General features: G+C 61.6%; 1 protein-coding gene across 2 annotated transcripts in view; it reads right to left on the bottom strand.

Annotated features, from left to right (window-relative positions):
- Positions 1-3,378: 3,378 nt before the first annotated feature.
- SLC9A3 (solute carrier family 9 member A3) overlaps positions 3,379-17,349 on the bottom strand; it is a 35,895-nt gene continuing 21,924 nt past the window's right edge. Inside the window, exons 2-17 of one of the 2 annotated variants that reach the window (XM_061129733.1) lie at positions 15,942-16,244; positions 14,089-14,249; positions 12,720-12,798; positions 11,945-12,122; positions 11,212-11,432; positions 9,487-9,689; positions 8,953-9,042; positions 8,799-8,869; positions 7,905-8,034; positions 6,765-6,880; positions 6,203-6,332; positions 5,841-6,017; positions 5,639-5,711; positions 5,124-5,234; positions 4,597-4,840; positions 3,379-3,482 (exon numbers count right to left, since the gene is read on the bottom strand). In XM_061129733.1, coding sequence (XP_060985716.1) covers positions 3,479-3,482; positions 4,597-4,840; positions 5,124-5,234; positions 5,639-5,711; positions 5,841-6,017; positions 6,203-6,332; positions 6,765-6,880; positions 7,905-8,034; positions 8,799-8,869; positions 8,953-9,042; positions 9,487-9,689; positions 11,212-11,432; positions 11,945-12,122; positions 12,720-12,798; positions 14,089-14,249; positions 15,942-16,244 — 2,291 coding nt within the window. In that variant the 3' untranslated portion in view covers positions 3,379-3,478. Of the gene's footprint in view, positions 3,483-4,592; positions 4,841-5,123; positions 5,235-5,638; positions 5,712-5,840; positions 6,018-6,202; positions 6,333-6,764; positions 6,881-7,904; positions 8,035-8,798; positions 8,870-8,952; positions 9,043-9,486; positions 9,690-11,211; positions 11,433-11,944; positions 12,123-12,719; positions 12,799-14,088; positions 14,250-15,941; positions 16,245-17,349 lie in introns of those variants that run through there. The other variant, XM_061129734.1, reaches the window with a different exon arrangement.

Below are 17,349 nucleotides of genomic sequence, written 5' to 3'. Positions count from 1 at the left end.
TGAAGACTCTGCACTAACTCGGAGCCTCATGCACACACACACACACACACACATACACACTCACACACACAGGCACATGCATCCAGGGCTCAGGCTCTGCCTGCAGGCTCTGCACCAGACCCGAGCCTCACACACACACACACACACATCAGGTGCTCAGCCTGTGCCCTCAAGCCTCTGCACTAACCCTGAGCCTCGCACACACGCACACACACACACATGCATCCACGTGACCCTCACTCATACACACACACACACACACACAAACAGAGGCGCATCCATGTTAATTTTAGTGCCAGAATACTGTGCCTGCAGGAGAGACGGCCCCTTAAAACCTCCTTGATATGATCTCACTTGTAAACAAAGTTTTCACCCAAAGTGTCTTGAAATATTTTTAATAGACTTGATCAGGCTGCTGCAGGGTCTGTGGTAGGCTCCTCCCAGACACTGCTGACAGCACACTGGCAGTGCTTTAAGGCACGTGATCGTGATGAGAGTCACACAGCTTGACAGGGTTACATTCACAAAACCAGCATTCACAATTTTCACCACTCATAATGTAAAATACATTCCCATTCCAGTTTCAATGAAATTCCTCCATTAAATCTCTTTAACAATAGAAATCAATAGTTCATTGAGCACTGCACTAAAATTATTTTCAAGAAAATGTAGAAGTGAGAGAATGACTCCTAAATTTGTGTACTTTAGTCTATATCACAAAGTTGGCCACAGTTCAGTATTAAATAAATAAGAATCTTCCTAATAAAAAATTTTACAAGTTTTCCTAAGGAAATACATTCATAAGACTTTGTTTACATTCTGTTTTACAATGACAAGAACAGCTCAGATTCTCATTTATGAAATGTGTCCACATTACTACGGCTTATAACGCTGTGTCACAGACCAAACACAGTCTCTCTGGCTGGATGTCTCGCTGGAACCTCGGACACTGCTCAGCCTGTGCAGGTTGACAACAGGCAGTGCCTGCTGCCCACGGCACAGCTGGCCCAGGGGAGGTCGGTCACACAGAAGTTTAGTTAGTCTACAGTGTCAAGTGGGTGTCTCAGCCTCTGGCCCTGCAGTGAGGAATCAGATCTGGGTCCGGTGGTCCAGGAGAGTTGTTAAGGCAGCTGGAGATGCTGAATGGCTGGGCTATGGCACCTGGACCAGCCCGCCTGCTCCGGACGAACCACCCCTGCAGGAGTGGATGGAGAATGTGCCTTCCGCCAGGCCTATGGGACAGATGATGGCTGGCTCTTACACTCAGAGTGGGTCAAAGTGGCTGTGAATGTGAGAATAAGCATTGCAAACCACGTCACTCCTGTCCCGGTGACAGCTGAGCGAGCAACTTGCGTGGTGAGCAGACCTGTGCATCAGCCTACGGTCCGTCTCTGGGTGACATGGGCCACAGCCACCCTCCCTGCCGCTCCCCGTTTCCCTCAACAGCGCAGTGTAGACTTTCCACCAGGGCCACTGGGGCCCTGTGAATTGCCATGGTCGGGGGGAGGGGGGTGCAAGGACGCACAGAAGATATGGTCACAGCACAGCGGACAATTCCCTGAGCAGGGCTGAGCTGCTTCACAGAAGCTTCCGGGAGCCCCTGACCCTCTGCTCCTTGACTGCCTCGCAAACCCTCCTGAGGAGCAGGTGAGGACTGAGGGATCTGTCCAAGGCCACATCCCTGAGCCCCTGACAGTGGGGTGGGCGTGGGGGGGGTGGTCCAATCCCCCTCATCCCCTGTCTGTGGTGAGCAGACCTGGGGTCTCCAAGGACCAGCTGTGACTCTAAAGAGGACTGCTTGCTGACAGATGCCCACACACCTGCTGGGACTGTATGGGCGTGCCCACTGGGTCACTGCAACCCCTAACCCAGCCCGGGCCATCGTCCAGCATCAGGTGGGGCAACTCAGGCCACAGACCAGGGGCTTGGGGATGTTTGGGGCTTGGTGCACAGAGGCCCCCATTCTGAGGCTGGATCTGTGCAGGGTGAGCAAGCATCAGGCTCTGGGAATCTCAACACAAAAAGGACGAGCAAACAAAAGATGCTTCTGCAGCTGTGCCTACGGTCCCTAAGGTGACAGGTGGTTCAAAGACCTGGTGAGTGGTCACATCCCACCCTGGGGTCAGGGCTCCCCCGACCCTGGGGCTGACAGTCCAGGGGGCTTTGGGAGAGGCCAGCCTGGGTGGGTATCACGGTGGGCAAGTCTCATCTGGTTTGGGTCTGTTTCCCCAACAGAGCCGATAAGAATGGACACAGGTGGCAGGAACTGAAGCACAAACTGTCCCTGAGTCAGGGGTGACCATGGAAACGGCAATACACAAATGCCGGCTCAGCTCAAATCCAGGACAGGTGAATAGAGGGCCCGCAACGGAGCCTCCCAGACGATGGGGAAGGCTCACGCCCACTTCCCACCCACAGCGGCCTCTCCAAAGGAACCCCAGGGAATGCCTCGGCTCCCATCTTGCAGCTCATTTGGTCCCGAAGAGTTCAGCTCCTGTGCATCCCAGCACCTAACCGGATCGGTGAGTGTCCGGGGCTACTCCAGGTCACCAGAAGATACCTTGGGAGTTGAGGCCACGACCCCAAGAAAATATGGCCATGCGAGCAGACCCCCGATGGGCAGCTGTGGCGGGGGTGGAGACCATGCATGGGGGCGGGCAGTGACGGTGGCTCGGCTGGGAGGGGCAGGTGGAGACCCCTAAGAGGCGAGGTCGTGAGGGTCGAGGTCATCCCCTGGGGCGAGGTAATGGGTGCAGATCCTAGGGTGATGGGGGCAGAGACCCCCGGGGGGCGCAACCGTGGCGGAGTGGAGCCCCCCGGGGGCGCAACTGTGGCGGAGTGGAGCCCCCCGGGGGCGCGGCCGTGGCGGAGTGGAGCCCCCCGGGGGCGCGGCCGTGGCGGAGTGGAGCCCCCCGGGAGTCGCGGCCGTGGCAGAGTGGAGAACTCCGGGGGCGGGGCCGTGATGGGGGCAGAGACCCCCCAGGGGCGCGGCCGTGGCGGAGTGGAGCCCCTCGTGAGGCGCGGCCGAGGCGGAGTGGAGCCCCCCAGGGGCGACGTCAAGCCTGCAGACCTCGGTGGGGGTGGGGGGGTCGGCAGTCACAGAGGCGTCTCCTCCTGCTCCAGAGCGTGGGGCGGCGCGTGGCACGACGGCGGCAGCGACGCCAGCTTGAGCAGCGCGGGGCGGCGGCGCGCGCGAGGCCGCTGGAACGAGCGCCGGCTGTGTACGCGGCGCGCCGCCGCCGACCGCGCGTGCGCGCCCAGCAGCCCGCGGCGCTCCGGCCCCGCCCCCTGCGCGGGCCCCGCCGCGGGATCGGGCTCGAGTGGTGCCGCGGGCCCGGGGCTTCGCGGGGTGGGCGGGGCCTGCGCGGGGCTGGGCGGGGCCGGGCTGGGCGGGGCCGGGCTCGGGGCGCGCGCGCGCGGGGGCTTCTCGACAGCGGGCGGGGACGAGCGTCCGGTCAGCGGAGCGTCGGAGCCGGTGTCACCTGCGGGAGGAGCCGGCGTAAGCGCGGGGCGGCGCGGCGCCCTCCGCCTAGGCAGGAAGCCGGGGTCACGTCCCAGGCCCAAGTCCGGTGCGAGGCCCTGAGGCGAAGCCGCGGGAAGAAGACGGGCGCCAGCTCTTGCGGTCTCGCGGGCGCCTGCGGGCCTCGGGGACCCCTCCCTGCCCCGCCCACTGCACTGCCCTCCGAGTGAGGGTGTCTGCCGAACCCGCTTCCTGCGGGCTTTCCGGGGCCGCGGGCCTTGAGGGAGAAAAGCTCGTGCCCTTCGGTGCCAAGGTCGCTGAGCCGGCGCTCTCCTAACCGACAGCCCGGAACAGGCGACCCTCATACAACGGGACCCTCACACCTCACAGCCTCACACAGCGGGACCCTCACACCTCACACCCTAACTCAGCGGGACCCTCACGCAGCGGGACCCTCACTCAGCGACACCCTCACACAGCTGGACCCTCACACTCTCACTCAGTGGGGACCCTCACTCAGCGGGACCCTCACACAGCTGGACCCTCACACTCTCACTCAGTGGGGACCCTCCCACAGCGGGGACCCTGACACCCTCACTCAGCGGGGCCCTCACACAGCGGGACCCTCATTCAGCGCACCCTCACTCCGCGGGACCCTCACACCCTCATTCAGCGGGGACCCTCACTCAGCGGGGGCCCTCAGCGGGGACCCTCTCACAGCGGGACCCTCATTCAGCGGGACCTTCACACCCTCACTCAGCGGGACCCTCACACCCTCACTCAGCGGGGACCCTCACACCCTGACACAGCGGGACTCTCATTCAGCGGACCCTCACTCCGCGGGACCCTCACTCAGCGGAAGCCTCACATCCTCCCTCAGTGGGACCCTCACTCAGCGGGACCCTCACACAGCGCAGACCCTCACACCCTCACTCAACGGGACCCGCCCCTCCCCCCGCACGCGGGAGAAGCAGGAAGTCAGATGCGCCTGAAGAAAGAAGCGCGGCTGGAAGAGAGGCTGAGGCTGGTGAGAGCAGAGTGAGGCGGAGGCGGCAGCTGAGATAGAGAGCGACGCGCGGGGCTGAGGCAGCGCCGAGAGGAGCGGGGGACAGAGCGGGGGCCAACGGGCCAGTTACATGTGTGTGGACTCTGGCGGGGCGGCATGCGGCTGCTCCTCGGGGCCGTCGGCCAGCAGGAACGAGTCCACGGACTTGCCGCTGAGGCGGAAGGGCGCCAGGCGGTGGAAGTTGCCGGGGGAGTGGGGGATCTGCAGGCGGGCCCTCTGGGAGGGCACCACCGCCTCCCCGGGACACAGCCAGGGCGGCACCCCAGAGAGGATGCCGGGGCTCTCCTCCGGGGAAAACGCGGGGTTGTCAATTCCTAGGAGAGAGGGCGGCGGTCGTCAGCTTCCCTCGCTCACCGGAAGGGCAGAGAGGGAGGCAGCGGCCCTGGGTCAGACAGCAGCTCGTCCTCGGCCACACGGAAGGTCACCTGGAAGGTGTCGGGCCTCTGGGGTTCCGGCCCTGCGCCGGCTCTCGCTCGCCTCTCTCAGAGCGGAAGCCTCCGCCTGTGCCCGCACTTGCGCGGCCGCGTGAACCGCGCTCCACCGCCTGGGCCTCCCGCCAGGGATCACCTGTGAGTAGTGGAGGGCCGTCCCCCTCACCTGAGGGGGAGTCTGTCGCTGTGTCCTGCGCGATGTTTGCCAGGAACTCGATCCCCCCACTCATCTCAGCATCATAGTTGGGGGCTTCCTCAGTGTCTGAGAGTTCCAAATCTGGTGACAGGGAAGGGACAGTGTAAGGGGACAGGCTGGAGGCGCAGATGACCTCATCTGAGCCCTTGACCAACTGCCCCGGACCGCTCACGGCGGTGTCCTCATGTCTGCCGCCCCCACTTAGCAGCCTCTAGGCAGCTCAGTAGACCGTGGTGCCCACCTGGCCACACCAGCATGGGGTTGGGCAGAGAGGACCACACTCTGTCTTCTTGAGGGGGGGCGGGCCACAGAGGAAGAGGTTGGGAAGCCCAGGTCGCAGCCCTGCCCCTAGAGTGGCTGCAGCCTGTGAGGAGGGCCCTGGTGCCCAGGGGGTGGGTTTCCTGGAAGGACAGTCATCTGCACCCGGCTGCCCTCAGGCGCCCCTCAGCTCCTGCTGACCAACGTCCAGCCATGGCCCAGCCTACCTTTCTCCTTGATGGTGAAGTCCTGCAGGGAGCTCACCATTGGCAGTTTCCCATTGGGAATGCTGCTGTTTCTCTGAGGAGCAGAAGGAAACCGCTCACAGCTCTGGGTCCCGCCTGATCCGCCTGTCAACCCCAGGGAGGCCTCTGCCCTGTGTGGCCGGGGTGCCCCCTCAGTGGGGCCTGCCCAAGTGTGCCCTCTCACCCGCTTCTGGGCACGCTCCCTCTTGAGCAGCTTAGCGGCCTTCTTGTGGGGGTTGATCCCCAGCTTGGCCGACTTGAAGGACTCCAGGCGCTTCCGCATGGTCCTGTGGAAGATCTCGGTGTCCTGCTTCTCGTCCTCATCCGCGGTCAGCCCGTGCCGGCTGTAGAGATGTTTGTACTGTGGGGGGTGACGGGGGGTGGGCGGGGTGGTTAGGGTTAGCTGGTCGTGTTCCCAGGGCCTGGGCTGCCTCCGGATGCGGGCCTGAACCCCCACCCTCCCAGGAGCAACCTGCACTAAGTAGGGATGTGCTTTGCCCTGGGGCAGGATGGATGGGGCGCCCGCTCTGGCAAGGGTGCACCCACCTCCTGCCGGGGCTTGTACAGGTACTGCTGCAGCGTGTGGTGGGTGATCATGTCCTCTGCATCCCGGATGCTCTGCCGCCGCTGCTCCAGGGACTGCATGTCCAGGCGCACGGCGCTAACGTTCTCCCTCCTGCAGGGGCCTCGGTGAGCAAGTGGGCATGGCCACCTGCCCTCCCACCTGCACCCCTGGGGCCTGGGTCGTCCCGGTAAGACCTTCTCCGCCTCTTGTTTAAGACTGACCCCACAGTGCGCCTGCGCTTCCAAAGCCCCAGCAGTGATGCCCAGAACCGCCCTGCACTAGCAGGGCAGAGGCTGGAGGCCTGGAATCGGGGACCAGTGCCTCTGTCTCTGGTGGTGGGGGAGGGGGCGCTCCTTAAGCGGGCTGCTGGACCCTGGCTCACTGCCTCACTCCAGCCAGCCGACCGACACGACAGGTGATAGACGCCATCAGCTCTGGCCCTGTTTCCCATTTGGGCAGCCCCAAGAGGCCCACTGGCCATGCCTGTGGCAGGCCACAGGGAGCCCGGGGAGAGCTTGGCCCACAGCAGCCCTGGGGACCTACAGGAGGTAGGAGACGGAGGCCTCCACAGTGGAGGGGCGTGGGGTGCTGAAGTCCACATTGACCATGTTGTCCGTGCTGGGGGAACGGATGAAGGCCAGGGACCCACGGCGCTCTCCCTGCGGGAGGAGGTGGCCTTGTCAGTCAATGGCCTGGCCCCAGGGAACCCTGCCCCGGGGTGCTGTGCACTGACCCCGAGGCACCTGGGAGAGCCAAGACCCCAGAAACCATGGTGGAGGCCCCGCTGGAGCTGGGAGGCTCACAGAGGCTTGTGCAAAGGACCTGGTGCCTCGGGGAGCGTTGGGAATCCCCACGGGATGGGGGAAGAGGCCCTGTCCCCACGGGGGCTCCAAACCAGCTGCCCTAGTTTTCCCCAGAAGAGAAACCCCAGCCTCCAGAGTCAGACGAAAACCAGGCAGAACAGAGTCCATAGGCATGGAGGTCACACTGCCGAGTGAGGTGCCCTAGAGCAGCTGGCCCTCTGGGGAGAGCTTGGAGCTGGGAAGGGCAGCCGGGTGGGGGCCAACCTGCTATGGCAGAGCTGGTGCTGTGGGCGTTGCTCACAGGCACAACCGCAGTGCAGAGGAGCCCACAGGCCTGCGTCATAGGCACCACAGTGGCAGGCAGCGAGGGGAAGGGAGGCTGGTGCCCTGCTGGGAGCCTGTCACCAGTGGGGACTGGGGGGCCATAGAGGGTCCCCAGGAGAGGATGCAGCCAGCAGGGGTCACCACCCACCTTCCCAGCCCCAGGGAGGCAGCGAGGCCTCAAAGGCTCGCGGTCAGAGGGGCCGGGATTCCTGCTCTGAACTTCCTCAGCTGGTCAGAGGTGCAGAAGACAGGCCTTCCGCTCATGGCCTTGCCCTGGCTGGAGCCTGGAGCTTGTGTTCACTGGGGTCTGTGACCTCAGACCCAGCACCGCAGAGCTGGAGCTGTGGTGAACCCCACTTTCAGGGTGCCTGAGGGCCCATGAGCTCGGGTGAACCGCGGCTGAGGCAGCGAGAAGACCGTGTGTCGCCCACCAGCTGCCCCTACCTCAGCCCGAGCCTCAGTGTGCAGACCCAGCACTGTCCACATGCGGGTCTGTCTCGCCTCTTGCCCCCCTCTCCCCACACTCCTACAAAAGAGCAGACAAGACGGCTAGTACCTCGGCTACGTAGCTGATGGCATCCTTCAAGTTGAGCTCGTGGAAAACGTTCAGAATCCGATCTCGAGACTTCTGAGCCGACCTTCTCATGAGAATTTTGCTGAGGAATTTCCTATCAAAATTGGACCACCTGCGAGGACAGGTGGGTCAAACCAACAGTGGTCGGCACTTGGCGGGGTCTGGGTGAAGCCCCGGGATGGAACCCTGGGAACATCCAGACTTGCGATGGACACAGCGTGTAGCCACTGGACGGGACACTCAGTTTCCATTTACTGTGACAGCCACACAGGCGAGCTTTGAAGTGAAAGAGATGACCCTCCATGTGCCACTGGACGCTGCCTCACAGCCCTGTGGCCGCTCTACCTTCCTGTCCGACAGCAGAGTCATGGTGCGTGCGTGAAAGTGGACTTAACCTTCTCCTGTAATGCGGTCATGCAGATTTCCTCTAACTGCATAACCCTCTAGGAAGATGGGGGGAGGAGGGGGATTCCAGAAGGAGGAGGGGATTTAAAGGGGGGAAGGGGGTCCCAGGAGGAGAAGTAGGAGGATTCTAGGAGAAGGGGCTTAAGGGGCTTCAGGGGCAGGAAGGCGGAAGGGGGGGTCCCAGGAGGAGAAGCAGAAGTATTCTAGGAGAAGGGGCTTGGGGGGCCTCCAGGGGCAGGAGGGGAGAAGCAGGGACCTGAACAAGGTGGTGAGTGGCTCTGGGTCCTCCGAGGGCAGTATTCTGAGGTCACTGGGGCTCAGTGGGGAAGGGTCACGGTGATGCCAGAGAGTCACTCTATAGCTTGTGGGTCCTACAGTCGCTGGTTAAAGAAGAAGGGGACTAACAACTGAAATGAACGTGCCTCTGAATTTTCCTGTTTCAGTTTGTCAGGGGCCACTGCAGCCACTCACTTATCTCTCAGATAATTGTGTCCGATTTGCCCTGATATGTCCTCGATGGCCGAGAGGATGTGGTCAAAAGCCTTTGGGAGGAGAGGCAAGTGGGTCAGCGTCACCTGGATGGCCCCTTCCTCCTCCTCCCTCCTCCCTTGGCCCTTCCCCCTACCCGGCCGTGCAGCTTCTCGTTGAGCTTGGGATCTCGCTGTTCACTTCTCTTCACCTTCAGCCACTGCACAAGGGGCTTGATGGTCAGGCCCTGGAAGATAGGCACCCTAACCCTGAGGCTGGGCCAGGCCTCACCCCAGACCCACACCCCACTGTGGCCCACTGATCCTGAGCCCACCTACCCCAGTGGGGCAGAAGGGGCCACCCCTTGGCTAGGACCCAGGTCATCTGTGCCCACCTCCCGGCAGAAGAGGCGCTGCCACCTGCAGGTCACTGGACATCCTTGGACACCCCTGGCCAGCTCCTTAGAGTATCCAAGAGCCAGGCAAAGCAGGGCCCTTTCTTTCCTGGTCAATGAAACATTTACTGGGGCTTTGTTAACCAGCAACAGCCAAGGAAGGAGGTTTCTAGGCCAAATCGTGCAGCACCCCTTGTGGGGCCACATGAAAACCTACTAAACTGCACCTAGTTACTAAAATTATCAACCCAGTTAGGCCTGGCGCCTGGGAGGGTGAGGCCCCTCCACCACCCCTACCTGGAAGATGACGGTGAAGAAGATGACGATGATGGTGGTGCTGACAAACAGGTTCTTCTCCTTGACCTTGTTCTCGTCCAGGAGGACCACCAGGGCATAAGCCACAGCTCCTCGGAGGCCACCATAGGACATGACCACCTGGTCTATGATCTCCAGCTGCACCATCCGGTACCGATTCAGAATCCAGGTCTGCAGGATGACCCCTGTGGGGTGCAGCGTGCACTCAGCAGTTGGGGGGAGATGCAGCCCCTCTGTCTCTGTCAGCACCCCTTGCAGCCGCAGTGGGGGAGGAGTCACACTGGGAAACTGCCTCCTCCCATGAGCAAGCAAGCGAGCTAGAGAGCGGGACCAGGAGGCACCACTGTAGCCCCGCCCACAGGTCCCTAGTCCTCTTTGGAGCTCTCTGGGCCCCTGCCTGCCTCTGCACCCCCAAGCTGTGCTCCAGCCGCTCTGGAAATTCCCAAGTCTCAGTGTGACCACACATGTGACTGCCCAGCAGCTCCAGGACAAGATGCCACCCAACCGCAGGGCCTCTGTTTCCCTGAGCCCTCAGTCCAGTGACTACAGGCAGAGCAGGTGGGGATCACCCAACTGCCTTCTCCCCTCCCCAGCCCTGGGTCAGCACTGCACACCAGGGACCAGTGACCAGGGCTAGGTGGGGCCCCAGGGGCTCCTGCCTCTCAAGTGCCATGGTGACTGATGGTGTCCCCAAGTGACCACATCCAAAGTAAGTGGGAAGCCACATGGGTTCCCCTGGCTTCTGGAACCTTCCACATGTACCTCAAGGTCGTCTTATTTCAGTAATGAGGCTATAAGGCTGTGAGAAGGCCTGTCCCTTCACTGAGGGTGACCAATGTCCTGGCCAGCCTTAGGTTCCCCAAGGTCTCTTGAACCTGTCATTCACTGTGCTATAGGGCTGGTGGCCAGGGGCCAATGTGTGTCCCTGGTTCTTCAGACTCCCTGCGGCCAATCCCTGCTGTTGGCTGACTATGTCCCCTCACCCCTCTGTCATCCTCCACCATCCCCTCAGCCCTCCTCATCCACATCACTCTCCATCATCCCCTAATCCCCATCATCCTCCATCCTCATCCCCGTCACCCTCCATTGTCCCCTCATCCCCATCATTCTCCATCATCCTCTCATCCCCCTCATCCCCTCATCCCCATCACCCCCCTCATCCCCATCATCCTCCATTGTCCTCATCCCCCCTCATCCCCATCACCCCCCATCCCCATCATCCCCCTCATCCCCATCATCCTCTATCATCCTCTCATCCCCGTCATTCCCCATCGTCCCCACTGCCCCCTCATCCCCATCATCCCCACTACCTCTATCATCCTCCATTGTCCTCTCATTCCCCTTTATCCCCATCATCCCCACCACCCCATCATCCCCTCATCCCCCATAGTCCCCACCACCCCATCACCCTCCATCCTCCCCTTGTTCCCCCTCATCCCCCCTCATCCTCCTCATCCCCATCACCCTCCATCATCCCCTTGTTCCCCCTCATCCCCCTTATCCCCCCATCCCCATCATCCCCCTCATCCCCATCATCCTCCATTGTCCCCTCATCCCCCTCATCCCCATCATCCCCTCATCCCCATCCCCCTCATCATCCCCACCACCCCCATCATCCTCCATTGTCCCCTCATCTGCCCGTCATCATCATCCCCCCATAATTCCACATTGTCCTTGTGTCACCCCCCATGCTCCCCACACCCTCACCTATGGCCCTGTACACGGAGATGAAGAGCAGTGTCAGGAGCACGAAGGCTGTGTTCCACTTCCAGATGAGAGGGTCCACAGCCGAGATGCCCAGGAACATGAAAATGATGGTCTCGGCCCCGCTGGCCAGCATCTTCATGGTGTAGCGCACTGTGGTGGCTGACTGTTCCGAGATGTTGGCCTTTACGTACTTCTGGCAGCAGATGCCACAGAAGGTGATGCTGGCACACAGGACAGCCCACCATGAGGGCTCAGGCCAGGGCTCAGCTCCCACCAGACCCCGTGGGGCTCAAGCCTGTCTCCTGGAAGGCAGCACCTTGGAGCCTCTGCATCCTGGGCAAGCATCCCCCGCTACTCATCAGCACTCTTTGTGAGCACAGGGCTCCTTCTGGGGGCTTGGTGCCCTGGGCTGGCTACCCTGACACTGTCTGTGGGCTTCTGGGAGCCTGGGTCCCACACTGGAGGAGAGGGGGCTGCCTTAGTTTCTGGCCACACACTGAGGGGGCAGCTCTGAGGGTCAGAGCCCTGGGAACGGCTGCATGGGGACAGAGCAGGCGCTGTAGCCCCTGGGCAGCTCTGTGAGACGCCAACTCCTTAATTAAAAGACTAAATAGATCAAATTCTTCTCCCCCATAGCGAGTTCCCGCCCCGCCCGAAGTGCCAGGCCTCCCCTGGGCGGGTCCGCCAGGCGCGCGGGGGCTGGTGAGTGAGCCACCAGCAAGGGGGGACTCACGCCAGGATGGCCGACAGGGACAGCATCTCGGATGTGAGGTAGGACAGGTAGGAGAGGACAAACACGAAGCCGGGCTCGATGATGCGCACGCGCTTGGTGAAGCGTGTCACCAGGGAGAGCAGGAAGGCAAACACGATACCCACCAACGTGCCCCCCAGGCTCACCACGAAGAAGGACACTGCAAGGACAAGGAGTGCCACTGGCCTCTGAGCGGCCCTCTGTGGCCGCAGCGTGGGCGAGCTGGCCTGACTGACCGTTCCCCATTGAGGTCCCGGGTGACCCCAGAGGCACCAGCAGCTCGGCAAACAAGAGGCTGATTCTCTAGGCGGACAGAGGCTCTGGCCTCCACAGGGAGGGGAGAGCACTGCATCAAGGGAGGCCTGGCTGCCCCGCCGCGGGGGCAGCACTGAGACCAGCAGCATTGGTGGGGGGTTGACAGCAAGGACCAGGCTCTGGGCTCCCAGGAATGCTATCTGTCTGTAACTGTTCCTGCCCAGAGGGATGCCCAGGACCCCGGATACAGGATCCCCATCCTCCCGTAGGTCTGTGGGGGCAATGATCCTCGCCACCCAGGGTGGCTGGGGCCTGGAAAACCACATTAGTGGGACCTGCCGGGGAGGGAGGGGGCCTGTCACCAAGATTTTGAAATGGAAGAATGTTTCCCTGCACAGGCTGTGGGTTCCAGCCTGGCACAGATGCTGCCCTGAGGAGTCCATGCTCCAGAGAAGACACTGGCCCTGGCTTCCCGCTGGAACACGACCCGCCAGCCACACACCTATTCCTTTCACGCAGTCCACACCGGTCACCTTGTCACCACCCAATGTCACAAAAGATTCAAACACATTGTACAGGACCTGCGGGGACAGAGACAGACAGGACATCGTCAGCCTGCGGTCAGCACTGACTCCTCCCTGTCTTGGGCACCAGGCCTGTCGAGACTTGAGTCTCGTGCCCCAGGCCTTGTGAGACTTGGGCTGAGTGAGGAGAACATGGCAGCAATCTGAAGGGAAAGTGAAAACCACCGGGGGAAACTCATCTGGGGCAGTAGTGTGGGGTCTGGGGTGGAAGGACAGTCTGGGAAGAACAAGAACCCTCAGAGAAAACCTGGCCTTCCCGCCTGTGGTGAAGCAGGGTGGCCACAAAGCTGGCCTACCGTAGTGATCCTTAGTTCATTTCCTAAGACACACCCAGAGTTTCATTTGCAGTGACTTTGCCGTTATGTGGCCCCTGTCTATAGGGAGGCACCCCTGGCATCTTTGCCTGTTGACATTTAAACCTCATCCTGCTATGACGTCGTGATAAATGCCTAACACCTCATCTGAGGCTGCGGGGCTGTGTGTGTGGGAGGTGCCTGCTGTGCTCTGAGCGAAGCTCCTGAAGGATGCGCTGGCTCCATGTCCAGGGGAGGGGCCTGGGGGTGACCCGGGCCGGGGGGCTGTGGGGCCCTTGGGAAGAAATGTTTCTGTGTCCCCAGGTCTGTGCTCTCCAGTGGGGAGAAGGCCCTCACGGGGCAGATCGCAAAGCTGTGTTTATGGAAGGAAACCTGGTGGTGTTGCTGCACGGAGACTGTGTGGGAGGGATGGGCGCAGCTGTGAAGGTCGGGGGAGCAGAGCACAGCGCCCTGCTTCTCCTGCTTCCTCCTTCGTAAGGAAGATGAGCCTCACAGGAGCCAGGGAGGAGCTTCCTGGCTTGGGCAGAATTTCACACATTTACGGGACATGGAGGCTAAAGGGCTTTTAGAGCAAAGAGGAGACTGGATGTCCACTACGTCTGCGAACCTGCAGGGCTGAGGAGACCCCAGGAGGGTGCTCAGACACACCACTGACCAGCCCTAGGGAGGCGACGGCTCCGTGCTGCCCCCGGGACTGCAATTCCCCAGAGCCCATGGCTGGCATGGGGAGGATGGCCTCTGATATCCGGACGGGCCGCTCTTCTCTCCAGGCTACCCAGAGCCGACGTGGACCCCCAGCCCTCAGGCCACGGGCACACTGGGCCTGGCTGGGCTCTCCTCTTCAGTCCCTACAACACCGTGATCACCCACGACTCCACGGTCAAGGGCGGGGACCCAGCCTGCATCTGAAGCTGGGATGCCAGCAGTGAGGCCCTGGAGCAGGACTGGGAGGTGCCTCCTGCTGGGCACTCACCACGGTGACGGCGTCATTGAGCAGGGACTCCCCGAAGACGATGATGAACAGCACCTCGTTGACGTGCACCTCCTCAAACACGGCCAGCACGGCCACTGGGTCCACGGCAGCAATCAGGCTGCCGAACAGGAGGAAGTCCAGTAGCCCAATGTTCAGGTCTCCTGGAGGACGAGTGGACCATTGGGGGTAGCCCTCCTCCCCGGAGGGCCAATCCTCCCTGCACCGGCCCTGCCAGGAAGGTCCCAGGGACGGGACTGTGGGCTCACGGCTGCCAGACTGCGTGTTCTGGGACCCTCCCCCACTGCGGCCTCACCCACCCACAGGGCCTCTTGGTGGCCCGGGGTTTCTGGGTGCTGGGCTGCTGTGCCCAAATGCCCCCAGGACGGTCGCTGCCTGGCCCACCTGTGGCCACCCAGGCTGACCCTTCCTTGGCGGTGTGCCCCAGCCTTGGGGCAGACCTCAGAGCCTGGAGCTGGGCCGACGGTCAGCAGAGACCATCCCTGTCTGCCGGCTGCAGGGCCAGGCTCCAGGTATCCCCTGGGCACTGCCCTGCTCCATGACCTTGGCTGACACCCAGCCGTGACCACTCCATCCCAAGGATGGAGCACAGGCCTCAGACGGCTGTGGCCCCTCAGGGAGCCAAACCCCAGAATGTTCCCTTGGGCCTGGGGGCAGAAGTGGCCTTAGACTGTCCCAACTACCTGAGGGCACCGCTGGGAATGGCACTCTAACGTCACCTGCCTGGCCCCTGCGGCCCACGCGTTGGGGAGAACTGGCCGGGTGTGTTTGGCGCCACGCCAGCCTTGGGGGGCTTCCACGGCTGGGCTTGGGGTTGGTGCTGAATGGCTGTGGGGACTTGAGGACGCCCGCACTGCCCAGGGGTGAGGACAAAGTCCTAGGTGACTCCTGCAGATGGGGTGCCTTAGCCCTGTTTCTCAATGTGTCTTTGACACTGTGATTTCAAGGGAGGTCGTGAGCCCCACTGGGGGGGTTGGGGGTGCGTGCTCTTCTGTCAGAGGGCCTGTCCCTTGTCTGGTTCAGCTGATGGAAGTGTTTGAGGCCGAAGCTGAGCCGAGACTGCTGCCCAGGGAGGTGGAAGCACCCCCACCTCCCTCGTCACCCCCAACACCGGGAGCTCAGCCCGCGGAGCCCAGAGGCACATGGGAACCAGGCTGAGCTCAGGGCCGTGCCATCCAGCACGTATGTGCGGCCTCGGTGAGCAGGGCCCCACCTGCTCGTTTCCCGGGTGGATAATGACCGACTCCTAGGTGGGTGGGGTGCACCTCAGAGGTACACCAGGGCTGAGGTTAGTAACCAACTAGCAGGAAACACGGCCAGGGGGAAGAGCCGCAGACACAGATCCCATGTGATGGAGGAGAGGCTGGCCTGCCTTCTCCCCGCCGGATTGAGTAGAAACGACACCCAACCTTCGGCACGGGGGCAGGTTTACCTGGGCTCCACGGGCGTGGGGCTCAGGTGTCGCCTTCTGCCAGAGGCTGCCTCCTCCTTCCCTGGGATCTGAGGCTGGACCCGACCTCCCTGCCAAGGGGGAGGGACAGCAGCCAGCTCGTTCCCACCGCCCCACCCACCAGCCAACCTGGTCGGACCAGACTTCATTCCCAAGCGGGACACATGTCTCGGCCTGAGGACGGGCGTGGACTGGCTGTTGGTGAATTAAAACCCAGGAGGGTTAAGTGGCCACTGGTGACATCTCTGGATGAGCTCCACACTCACTCTCCTTTTAGGTCTGTGTTCTTTGTCTTGTGCTTTCTTAGACGCAGCTGCTGGGAGCCTGCTCCAGCTGGGACCCTCCAGGAGCCCCCCACCCCCCGGGGGTGGCAGTGCCCACTCACCCATCAGGCCACTGAGGAAGACGCCGTAGAGCGACAGCCCAGTGGTGGCCGCGTTCCACACAGTGCCGATGACCGCATACAGCAGGATGGTGCCCAGGTTGCCAAAGAAGAGCCGGTTGGGCATGAAGTAGCCGGCGTCCAGCACAATGGGCGGCAGCAGGTAGAAGAAGAACACCGTGGGCGTGAGGGAGAAGGAGGCGATGTGGTCGGCCGCCAGGACGATGCCGCCCAGCACCAGGCCCAGCACGATGAGCAGGGCACTCTCAGGGACCACACTGGTGACCTTGTGGGACAGGTGGAAGCCTGTGGGGGGAGCGGAAGTCAGGGGGCCAGCCTGGCTCCACGGAGAGGACCTGAACTCGGGAAACAAGGCCCCCCACCTGGGGCTGTGGCCACCTCCCTCCTGCCCCTGCTTGTGTGGCTGGGAGGCCCTGCCAGCCCACCCGGCCCTGGGACACCCTCCTCAGAGGTCTCCCTGCCTCCTGCTCAGAAAACGGCCCCCTTCCGCAGGGAGTCCCATGCCAGAGTCAGGCTGGAGGGGCTGCATGACTGCTTTGACAGAGGCCAGGTGAGCAGAGTGCGGGCTCCCACGCCCCAGGCCCCACAAACCCCCTCTGACCTCACCCCCGTGCTGTATCTGGTGCCCTGGACCCCCACCCTGCCTGAAGCCCTGCTGTGTCTTCATGGGAGCGCCCCCATGCAGGACATCCCCCCTGCCCCCCAGGAAGACAGCCTATAAGGCCAGGCGCTCCAGGGTGCCCCAGCCGCAATCACCCCCACCACAACAGTCACGTGCTTGGGGACAGCAGGACCCCAAAGGTCCCCCCACCAACAGTCAGGCCCCTCGGTCCCCTCGCCCGTCAGCCCTGCCAGGACCTCAAGGGAGGTCACACTACTGGGGCCACTTCTTTGTTTTATTTTAAGACTCCAAGGAAAATGTGGCAAGAATCCTATGTTAAGTCTGATTTCAAAATAGTTGGAATATTGACAGAAGAGATGGGTGTTTGAGATAGTTCTCTTTTTCACTCATGTTCAGATCATAAACTCCTTCAAAATTCGACTTTAATTGAAAAAAGAAGGGAAAACCACTAGGCCATTCAGGTATGACCGAAATCAAATCCCTTACGATTATACAGTGGAAGTGAGAAATAGATTCAGGAGATTGGATCTGATAGAGTGCCTGAAGAACTATGGACGGAGGTTTGTAACATTATACAGGAGAGAGTAATCAAAACCATCCCCAAGAAAAAGAAATGCAAAAAGGCAAAATGGTTGTCTGAGGAGGACTTACAAATATCTCAGAAAAGAAGAGAAGTGAAAGGCAAGGAGAAAAGGAAAGATACACCCATCTGAACACAGAGTTCCAAAGAATAGCAAGGAGAGATAAGAAAGCCTTCCTCAGTGATCA

The sequence above is a fragment of the Dama dama genome, chromosome 25 (assembly GCF_033118175.1).
Source record: "Dama dama isolate Ldn47 chromosome 25, ASM3311817v1, whole genome shotgun sequence".
Classification (NCBI taxonomy): domain Eukaryota; kingdom Metazoa; phylum Chordata; class Mammalia; order Artiodactyla; family Cervidae; genus Dama; species Dama dama.
The sequence above is the reverse complement of the archived record's forward strand: the minus strand, read 5'-3'. Positions and strand labels throughout refer to the sequence as shown.